This window comes from Belonocnema kinseyi, chromosome 3 (assembly GCF_010883055.1).
Source record: "Belonocnema kinseyi isolate 2016_QV_RU_SX_M_011 chromosome 3, B_treatae_v1, whole genome shotgun sequence".
NCBI lineage: Eukaryota > Metazoa > Arthropoda > Insecta > Hymenoptera > Cynipidae > Belonocnema > Belonocnema kinseyi.
In genome coordinates, this window is record NC_046659.1 from 125907842 (window position 1) to 125919621 (window position 11780).

General features: G+C 26.6%; 1 protein-coding gene across 4 annotated transcripts in view; it reads left to right on the forward strand.

Annotated features, from left to right (window-relative positions):
- The window catches only part of LOC117169091 (cyclin-dependent kinase inhibitor 1-like), a 58989-nt gene extending 47912 nt beyond the window's left edge, over positions 1-11077 (forward strand). For 2 of the 4 annotated variants that reach the window (XM_033355217.1, XM_033355216.1), the window contains exons 2-3: positions 10204-10360; positions 10440-11076. In XM_033355217.1, coding sequence (XP_033211108.1) covers positions 10217-10360; positions 10440-10598 — 303 coding nt within the window. In that variant the 5' untranslated portion in view covers positions 10204-10216 and the 3' untranslated portion in view covers positions 10599-11076. Of the gene's footprint in view, positions 1-2913; positions 3236-10203; positions 10361-10439 lie in introns of those variants that run through there. The other 2 variants (XM_033355214.1, XM_033355215.1) reach the window with 2 other exon arrangements.
- Positions 11078-11780: the final 703 nt, after the last annotated feature.

Genomic DNA, 11780 nt, shown 5'->3' on the forward strand with positions numbered 1-11780 from the left:
CCTCCCAGGAAGGGTTAAATTCCGAGAAGGAATATAAAAATGAGGGTGAACCCTGGAAATAGGAGAAGGTCTGGCTGTGGGGTGAGTGTTGCAGAATTTACTCTACCTCTGAGATGGTATACAAGAAGGGGGGTGACTCTTGGAAATGGGAGAGTGTGTGGCTGGTGGGTGACCTTGAAATGAGAGAGATTGCGGCTGAGGGTTAAACCTCCGGGAAGGAATATAAAAAATAATTTGGCAACTGGAAAGGGGGGAGGGCCTGGCCGCGGAGTGGGTAATGCCAAATTTACTCTGCCCCCGAGAAGGGATACAAAAAGGGGGGTGACCCCTGGAAATGGGAGAGTGCGTGTCTGGTGGTTCGTTGCTGTCGAACTTACTCTAGTCCCAACAAAACGGTTACAAAAACGGAGTGGGGGAATAGGGGAGTGTGTGACTGTCGGGTAAAAAGGAATATAAAAAATAGGGGTGATCCCTGGAAATAGAGGAGGAGTTATCTGTAGGTTGGGTGTCGTCAAACTCACCCTGCCCTCAAAAAGGGATATAAAAACGGGGGTCACCCCTGAAAATTTGGGAGGTAGTGGATTTTGAGTGTCGGAAAACACACTCTACCCCCAATAAAGGGATATAAAAAACGATGGTGACCACTGGAAATGGGGCAGCATGTGGCAGGTGGGTAAGTGTCATCAAAATCATCATACCCTTAAAAAATCTTTAAAAGGGATATAAAAAGCGAGGGGCACTCCTGGAATTGGGAGGGGGGGATGTGCCTGTCGGATGGTTGTCGCCGAATTCACTCTACCCCCGACAAGGGATTTAAAGAATTCCTGGAAATGGGTTTAGGTCACGTCGATCTCACTTTATCCCAGGTAAAGTACATAAAAAAGGGAACGTGGGTGGTTGGCTTCTTGATATAATTTGAATATAAAAAGCTCAATATCTCGAAAACTATTTGAGGAATCGCTTTAAGATTTTAAGATTAAGGTTTATTTTATTTGTAAAAAAATGGGTCTATGTGCATCCAGGTTTAGTCTCAAAAGGATTCTTCGCAAAAAATATTATTAATTAAATTATTAACAACTCTTTTTGAAAAAATTAATCGGTTTTCTTTTTAAAAAATGTGACAAAAATATTCGAAATAAAAGTTGGATATCTAATTGAAACGCATATTTTTTGTTAAAATTCTGCTGTCATTTTTCCTCGTTTTCAAAAAAATCCTTACTTGAATGAAAGTTAGATTAAAAATAATTTTTTTGTTGATATTTGATTATTGTATTTGAAAAAAAATAATGATAAAAAATGTAATTGTTTATAATTCGGGAACTTTGTACATCGGATATCTTATAATTCGGAAGTTTTCTTTCTTGACTGTTAAAATTCAATAATATTATAAACTTTAGGAAATTTTATTATTTCGGAATTTTGTTATTGGGCCATTTTATTTTTGGGCAGTTTTCCAATTCAGAAATTTTGCAGATCTCAGAGTTTTTCAATTCAGGCATTTTATTATTTGGAAATTTTTCAATTTAGGAATTTTATTATTTGGGAATTTTCTAATTCACGATTTTTAAGGTTTTGGGAATTTTATTTCTCGTGAATTTTTCCATTCAGAAAATTTATTATACAGAAATTTTATTATTTGGAAATTTTCGAGAATTTCTGATTAAGTAATTTCATTTTTCGAGTAGTTTCTAATTCGGAAGTTTTATTTTTCAGGATTTTTCCAATTAATGAATTTTATCATTCGGAAATTGTATTGTTTGGAAATTTTGTTATTCGAGAATTTTTCAATTCGGGAGTCTGGAAAGTCTTAGCGAAATTGAATGTTATCCTGAAAATTTTTGCAATCCTTTAAACTATTTTGAAAATATAATAAATTCCTCAACATTGTTTAAATCATGTAAAAATTCTTTGAAGTCTTTTGAATCCATGGATATTTTACATAATTTCTTGAAACCACTTTAAGACGACTCAACTCTCTGAAGATCCCTTAAATCTCTCAAGGAAGTTAAAAATTATAAAAATTCTTAACCCTTAGAACTATCAAAACTACTTTAAGTCTCTTAAAATCCGTTAAAATACAAAAAATCGAGTAAAAGTTGAGAAGGAAAAAGGAAAGAAAAGAAAAATAATTTTAGAAACTCCCAGTTCGGGAATTTTAGTTTCAGCAATTTTATTTTCCTGGAATTTTATTATTCGATAATTATATTATTTGGACTTTTTTTTTTAATTTTCCAATTCAGGAAGTTTACAGTCTCGGGAATTTTATTTTACTTGAATTTTCGAATTCAGAAACTTTATTATACAGGAATTTTATTATTTCGGTATTTTCCAATTTAGGAATTTTATTATTTGGGAATTTTCCAATTCAGGAATTGTATTCGGGAATTTTACAGCTTCAGGAATTTCATTTTTCGGCAAAATCGGAGAAAGATTCCGAAATCTTGCGAGATCCCTCAAAACCTTTGAAATCTTGAGAATCCCTAGGAATCTTTTCGAATCTCTCGAAATCCTTTGAGGTATATTAAAATCCATTGAAATCTTTTAAAACCGGTTAAAATTCCTCGAAATCCCTCAAAATCCTGTATTATTTTCGGAAATCCTTTGGAATTTCTTTAAATCGTTTAAAATATAACAAATTTGACCAAATATTAAATTCCTGGATATACTTTGGAATCTTTCAAAATCTCTTAAAAACCTTCGAAATCTCGTGAAATCATCGAATTCCCTAGAAATCTGTATTTTTAATAGGAAAAAAAATTTTTTAATCAGAAAAAATTTTTGATTTAAAACAGATTAAAGGGACATACGGTGCAGACGCAAAGCGCAGAGGGTTTGCGCGCGCATCAATTTCAACCCTCGTGACGAAGTCACCCCCACGAATGTCAGACTTATCGATCCCAAACACTCGGTTCGTCTCCGATTCTGCACCGGTGACGCCGAGTTTCGGTCTGTTGTGTTCAAAATTTTTAAATTATCTCCACAAATCTTATATATTTATAGTAACCCAACTGTGATTTGCAAGGAATAAAAATTCTTTTTATAAGCTTGAAAAAATTCTAAATAAATAAGTGATATCTTAGCATAGAAGCACGTGTCAAAGTTTCATAACCTATGGGTCCGGCGAAAACTGGACTTTAATTTCAAGCCGAATATCAATTTGTATATTATCACTCTGAAAAAGGAAGTTTCTGTGAAGAACGTCAATTTTAGAGATAATGAGAGACTTATGTCTTTCGTAAGTATTATTTATTTTGTAGATAAGTGTACTGATTTTGAAATCGACTAACCGTTTGTCAATTATTTCCACACTATTATTAAATGCACGCGCTCAAAATGCGAGTTCACGTTCCTAGATTTTTATTTATGAACATTAAAAATATAAACAATTTTAAAATACACGTTAAAAAACTTTTTAAGTATTTGGAGTTTATTAAATGTTTGATATAATAATGACTGTTTAATAACTTCGAAATTAAAGTTTTTGAAATAAAAAATGGTATTGGCCGATTTTTAATTGAAACCGTTCTAAATAAAATAATTGTAGATTAGGTAAAAGTTAAAAAAAAGCAATATTTCAAATGGAATGAAAAGGAATTTTCCTTCTATCATTTCTAAATAAAAGCATTCCAAAAAAGCATTTCAAAGCATTTTAAGGTGTAACATTTTTAGCCAAAAGCTGTCCAAATTGACAAATTTTAAACAAAATTTTTTTAATTTTACATTTCCATTAGAAAGGAGTTGAAGTTGTACTATTTCTAATTGAAAGCATTCAAGATAAAATAGTTTTATTTAGAATTATAAATTCTGGAAATGAAATAATTTTAGATTAAAATTTCGCTAGAAATTTCGAAAATAGGACAATTTAAGAAATTCAAAACTGAACAGTTTCAGATTACAGTTTAAAAAATTGGATCGTTTTAAATTAAAATAAATAGAATAACTACTATTTCAAATCAAAAGCGCTGAAAATTAAATAATTAGACATTTTTAACTTGTGAATTATAAAAAAATTTCCAATTCGAAGCGATTAAAATTTGACAGTATTCTAAAATTGAAATTTAAAATCAAATTAAATATTTTAAAGGGAAAGCTTCTGAAATCCTAAAATGGTTACTACATAAAAAAAATAATAATAAAAATAAAATAGTTCTTAATGGAACGTTGAAAATTAAAATAATCCGAAAATTAGATAAAATTCAACTGTTGAAATTAATTAATTTTCGACAATTGAATTTTTATTTGTTGTAAATTCAATTTTCAATTTTCTTTAAATTTAAACGGTTGAAAATTCATTAATAAACTTTCTTAAATTTCAACAGTTGAAAATTGAGGTCTTAATTTTGTTAAATATTTAAAAATTGAGTTTTTAATTTTCTTCAAATTTCAACAGCTGAAAATTTAATTTTCTCCAATAATCTACAATTTACGACCATTATATTTTAATCTGTTCAAAATTCAATTACCGATTTTCTCAAAGTTTCAACAGCTCAAAATTTAATTTATATATTTAAAAAAATTTAACAGTTGAAAATTAAATTTTCTTAATTTGTCAACATTTAAAAATTTAATTTTTAAAAAATTGTCTTTAAATTTGAACAGTAGAAAATTCAATTTTCTCGAATTATCTTCGATTTTCAACAAATGAATTTTCGTCATTAAAAATCAATTCACGGCGAATGGCGATCGAAAAAAGTTCGATAAAGAATAAAATATGTTAAATTACCCCGAAAGGGAAATGGCTTAATGGTGTAATAATAATAATAATAATAATAATAATAATAATAATAATAATAACCATGATAGTTCTTCGTCTCAAAAATTATTGTAGCTTTCAAAGTTTTATTTAAATTGCGAAACGAAACTGAAATTCTCTGCTTGTAAACAAACGGCATTTTCAAGGATAGATATTATTGTCCACGTTATCTGGACGCGTGCTAATGCAGTTGTAGTTGCATTATTACTTCTGCGAGTTACAAGGTAATGTTCGTTGAAGTGAAACATAGTCATTAGAGATTATTAGGGTGACAAAAATAAATGTTAATTTTAATTTTAACATTGAAAATAATTTTAAAGAAATAAGGAAATTAAACTAATAAATTAATTTAAAAATAAATTATATGAATTAATAAATTAAATTAAAACAAAGTTGTTCAAGTTTCAATCAAGTTGTTAAATTTTCAGCTGAAAAAATTAATTTTAAACCAAAAAATAAACAAATTTTAAACAATTTAGTTAATTTTCAACCAAACGCATGAATTATCAACTAAAATGTTGAATCACGAATCAAAAGAATAAAATTTTAATAAAGCAGTTCAATTTTCAATTAAGTAGTTGAAATTTTAAAAGAAAAAATCATTTTCGGAAAGCAGATTGATTTATTGCCGAAAAAGAAAACTATTCAACAAAATAAATAAATTTTAAATAAAAATTAATTTTCAACAAAATATTTAAATTTTTTAATTAACTGATGAATTTTGAACTAAGATGATGAATATTTAACAAGGAAAAAAAATTAATCGAGTTGTTCAAGTTTCAATCAAATAGTTATATTTTCTACTAAAAAAGATTAATTTTTAAATAAAAAATAAATAAATTTTCAAGAAAGCACATACATTTTCCACTAAAATGTTGAATCATTAACTAGAAGAATAATTATATAAAAAAGTAGTGGATTTTTTCAACAAAAAACAAATTATTTTTTTGGAAAGAAGATAATTTTCTACCCAAAAAGACGAATTTAAGAGAAAAAATGAATTTTGAACAAAAAGAAAAAATGGATTCTCAACAAAATATTTAACAGTTTACACTTAAATCACAAAGATTTTAATTTAAAATGAAAAATAGTTTAAGTTAACCAAGAAGAGGTAGCATTCAATCCAAAAAGATTAAAATTTGAAATAAGAAAAGTTTAAATTAACCAAAAAGGTAAATTTTCAGTCAAATAGTTGAATTTGCAACCAAATAGTTGAATTTTCAATCAAAAATGATAAATTTTTAAACAAAAACGGAATAGATAAATTTTTAGTTAAGAAAATTAATTTTTACCAAAAAAGCGAAAAATTTTGCTAACCCAATCATTTAATCTTAAAACAATAAAACAAATGTTTAACAAAGCAATTCAACTTGAAACCAATTACCTGAATTTTCAATTAAAAAAAAATGATTTCTCAGCAAAAAATTTCATAGTTGATATTTCAAACATAAAATATTAAAATTTAAATAAAAAATAATTGAATTGAACCAAAAAGATGAATTAAAAAAAAAAGGATTGATTTTTTACAAACTAAACGAGTTTTTAACAATATACATGGAATTTGTAGCAAATAATTAAAGTTTCAACAAAAGAACAAAGAATTAGTTTAACTTTCAACTAAACAGTTTAATTTTTAACTAAAAAAAGATCAACTTCTTACCGTAAACGGAACAAATCAATTTTCAATTAACAAAATTAATTTTTAAACCAAAAATATTTTAATTTAGTTCGATTTTTATCAAGAAGATGAATTGTCAACTTAAAGTAATAAATCTTCATCTAAATTAATTAATTTTTCACAAAGCAGAAGTTTTGAATGAAAAATGTAATATGTGATATTTAAAAATAAAAATATTTTTATTTGAAATGAAAACAGTAGAATTCAACCAAGTAGTTGCATTTTCAACTGAATAAGACAAATTGTCAATCGAAAAATGAAACAAATCAATTTTTAATTAACAAAATTATTTTTCAAAACAAAAAAATGTCAACTTAGTTCGATTTTTAGTAAGAAGATAATTTCTTAGCTTAAAGTGATAAACCTTCAAGCCAGAAATTAATTTTTAACAATGAAGTTCAAATTTAAAAAAAAAATTAAAAGGAAAGTTCAATTTTGAACCAAAAATATTTATTTTCTATCAATAAAGAATAATGGATTTAATCAGTAAATCCCGCTGACTGAATCAGTAATTTTGAATAATCTAAACTGTATCGTTCATTGATTAAATAAGTCATTTAAAATAAAGTAGTCAGTAACATTCACTAATTGAATCAATATTTTTAAATTACATAACTAGTAACTTTCAATGTGTTAATGAGTCATTTATGGATAATTTAAATAATTTCTCAAAATGAAGAAATACTAACAATAATTTTAATTTAGAAATAATATTACTGGCTTATCATAGCAAAAAAGTTAGTCATTGTTAATGACTGATTCAACTATTAAAACGACTGTTTTGTCAGTAAAAATAACTGTTCCTTCAGTCAAAGTATTCTTGATTAATTTCATCAGTCAAATCTCGTCTGTTTTAATTTGAAGTTTATATAATTCAAAAAAGATTAATACATAATTAATCGACTAAGCAATTAATTATGGATAAAAATTTAAGGAATGCAGTGCTAATGACGCGACAAATTGATTATTTAATTATACAAATTACCAGGGAGAGCGAAAGACCTTGGTGTTAATGTAACACGAACATAAATCGTGCAGAATTGTTTTGCTGATGCTACAATGCAGTAATTGAGTTAACAGTAATTTTGGCAATTGCCCGGTCCCTGCATTTTGTTTTCGTCACCCTTCATGTAGAGAATTATTAACCCGATATTAGAACGAGGTTATTTCATTTCATTATTCAATGTCCCATTTTAAAAATAATAAATTATTTAAAAATGTGAAAATTATAACAATAGTTTACAAAATATTAAGATTATTGTTAAGATTAACAAATTTCAGAAATTTATAAGAGAAGTTGGACAATAAAATATTTGCGCATTTACAGTTTACAGACAACACAGGTTTGTACTTAATGCCGGAAGTTGAGTACATGCCAATGCATCTAACGGTATATTGACCGACGATCTTGATTTTTCGCGGCCTTTTCTTGCACTTGTTACTTGTTGCACTTAGAAAAAAATTCTTGAACTAATAAAACTGTTTTCTTGGATATACATGAAAATTTGGTTTAATCAAACAAATTTTGGTTGGTTCAACTAAGTATTTAATTGAACCAACCTAAGGTTCTGGTTGAAACAACCAAACACTATCTACTCGAATATTTGGTTGAATCAACCAACACATTTTTTTGGGCAAATCAAATATTTTGATTAAAAATTCTACTATTTAGCAAAAGATTTAACAATTTTCTTGATATACGCTCTTTTTTTGTTAAAAATGATTATTTTTTAAATTGCCAATTTAACTATTCTACTTTTTGTTGCTTTGAAAATTTATTTAAAGGTTTAACTATTTTCTATAAAATTAGTTCGTATTTTTTTTTAAATTTAAATATTCTAGTATTGGTTGATTCAACAAAATTTGTTGGTTCAATCAACCAAACATTTTATTTACCAGTAATTTTGGTTGAAACAACGAAAAGATTTTGTGGGGTCTGTCAAATATTTTAGTTAAAAATGATACTATTTAGTTGAAGGTTTAATTGTTTTCTAATATATATGTTCTTTTTGGATAAAAATGATTTTATTTGTTGAAAATTTAACTATTATATTTTTGAATGATTCAGCCAAATATTAGATTGAACCAACTAATATTTTTGGTTTACTCAACAAAATATTCTATCTACCAGAAGATTTATTTAAAAGAACCGACACATTTTTTTGGGCCAATCAAATATTTTGGTTTAAAATTCTACTATTTAGTAGAAGATTTAATATTTTTCTATTGTATTATAAAATTCGTTCTTTTTTGGTAGGCAATTCGTTTTTTCAACTAATAATTAAACTATTCTATTATTGTTTGAATAATTATTTTTTTTGGTCGAAAATTAAAAATTGCATTATTAAATTTATGTATTTTGCTGCAAATTCTTTTCATTAATACAATTGATCGTTTTTCGTTCAAAATTCAATTAACTAATTTCAAATTAATTAATTTTATTGGGTAAATATTAAACTTTTTTTTAGATATATCGTTATTTTTTGCATGAAAGATATTTTTTTTTTTAACTGCGAATGGAACTATTCTATTATTAGTTAAAAATTAATTGTATTTTGTTCAGGTTTTAATAATTTGGTTGAAAAGGCATGTATTTTATTGTTAATTCCTTTTTATTTTTATAGAAAATTAATTTTTTTAATTAAAAAATCTACTAATATACAATAGAACATTGATAGCTTTGTTTAAAGTGTTATTATTTTGATAAAAATTCAAATATTTTGTTGAAAATTTAACTCTTTTTCTTTATAATTAGACTTTTCGGAAATAAAAATTTTTGTTTTTAAATTGAAATTTCAATTGTCTACTCAAAAAATCGTCTTTTTTGGTTAAATTACACTTTTTTATTCAAACCTTAAAAACTTTTTGGTTTAAAATATCAACTATTAAATTTTTTGGTTGGAAATTTATCTTTTTTATTAAATATGCTACTGCTTAGTTGAAAGTTCAAAATTCGTCCTTAAGAATTCACTTTTTTTGTCGAAGAGTTATCATTTTATGTTTAAAATTTAAATATTTTGTTGAAAATTCAATTATTTTGTTGGGAATCTAACTGATTTGTTGAAAATTGATCCTTTCTGGTTTAACAGATAGCTGTTTTCTGAAGAAGAAAAAATAAAAAAAATGTAGTCGAAAATTAATTTCTTTTGGTAGAAAATTAATATTTTTTAATTAAAAATTCATTCTTGAAAATGTAATATATAGTGCAATCCGATACAATAATTGTAGTTCAAAAAATATATTGCACTACTTTCGTGAAAAATCTAGTGTGAAAAATCTAGTGTGAAAAATTCATTGTCTTATTTAAATTGATGATTAAATGAAATTGAAGGAAAATTTTGGACTTGTAATGGAGAGGGGGTTGTTCATATTGGTGACGTCATTCTGATGGTAAAAAAGTATTAAAAATAGCAACATGTAATTTTTAAACGGCCTGACAGATTTTGAAAATTAATTTTGGAACAATTACACCAAACTCTCGGTTTCCGTCCCTCCGGTCTCGGCCTTCCAAGAACTGTTGTCTCATTCAGTTTCTTAGCTCGCAGGCCGAGATACGGTTGCCACTCGTGCATGAAAAACACCAGAAGCGTAACAGAAGGGCGCAGTGCGCGGGTACTCGATTGCGTATGTTGCGCGATATGCGCAGATACGCACTCTCGTATATTGCGCAATATGATGTATTCCAATTGGAAACGGTTCAAACGGCCCTGCCTGTTTACGTTTGGATTCCCCAGATTTGTGGCTAACTAAATTTGACTTTTATTTGTTTCAGGGCTCGACTTGCGATGCAAGATCAGAACTCTGATGCCCCAGAAGTAGTTAGAATCCAAAAAGTTCGTCGAAGGTTGTTTTCTGATGGAGAAAAGCCTGGAAACAGTGACAATGGACTCAATATTGCAATCGAAGAACACAAAAAAGATTTAGAAAAGGTTATTGATATAATAATTATTATTATATAATAATAGTTAATAATTTCATTGTTATGCAATAAAAAATGAGAACTTTCAGGCAAAAGAAAGGTGGAATTTTGATTTCGTTGAAGAAAAACCACTTCCGGGCCGATATGAATGGGAAAAGTACGACAAAGAGAAAATTGAAGTAGCGGAAGAGAAAACTAAAGCAGAATGTGCGAAGGAGGAACCCAAGGCCGAAAAATCAGAAGATTAGTAATATTTTTCAACTTTTTTCAATTTTAGTTACCACTTTTTATACTACTAATTTTAATTTATAACTTAACCCTTTCGAGGACAAAAAATACGATTAAGAGTGAGCCAAAGATTTGTAATGCAATTTTTTGCAAATTGTGCAATTGCACCGGAAGGAATGAGTAGAGTGAGTACTAAGTATTGAAATTAAAAAAGTATTTGTACTTGCCGCAAAGAACTAAGGCTAAAATTTTGTACAAATTATGTAAAAAGCAAAAGAAACAAGGTTTCGTTTCTAGTCACAACAGATATTTTTATCATGACTGATAAGTTTTAGTAACAAATTGGTTTTAAAATCATAAGTACTTTTCGTGATATTATTAGATATTATTTCGGATATTATTGTAATCGGTATTTGATTTTTTTTTATAGAGTGCAATATATGTGTAAAATAACACATAATTTATGTATTTATTTTATCGATGGATGTGGAGAGGATCTTAATAATATATTGAAATTCTTGTAGAAAACCTGTATAATTATTTATTTAATTACCTTGTTTTATTTATATAAAATATTTTCTCGATTTAGGGAGTGAAATAATTTTAAATGGAAAAAAGGTCAAATATCACAAACCACTTTTTAATTTTATTTGCTTCTACAAATATCAAATATGTAAAATCAAAATCTTGACAACAAAATTCATCTTTAAATAAATAGTTGAATTTTCGAACAAAATAGGTGAATTCTCAACTAAAAAGAAATAATTTTCAACCAGTTGTATTTTGAACCAACAAAAATTAAATATTTTCAAAAATAGATTCATTTTCGGATTGAATTTTGTATCAAGAAGATTAATTTTTTACGATTAAGAGAAATTTTTTTAAATAAAATGATAAATCTTCAACAACAAAAAACGACTTTTTAATAAAATTGTGAAATTTGACCAAAAAATATATTTTAGTGCAGAATAAACAAAATTGTAAGAAAATTAAATATAATTTAAAGGGAAAAATAATTTTCAATTAAAAAAATATATTTCTAATAACTACTTATGTTTTAAGTTTCCCTTTTTATTTGCTTGAGAGTTATATATATATATAATTTTCCTAAGTTGATGTAAAAAATTAAAACTTTACAAAATCTTGAAAAAACTTCAAAATGTTATTTCGAAATCCTAGAAAATCTATATTTTCGTTCAAGT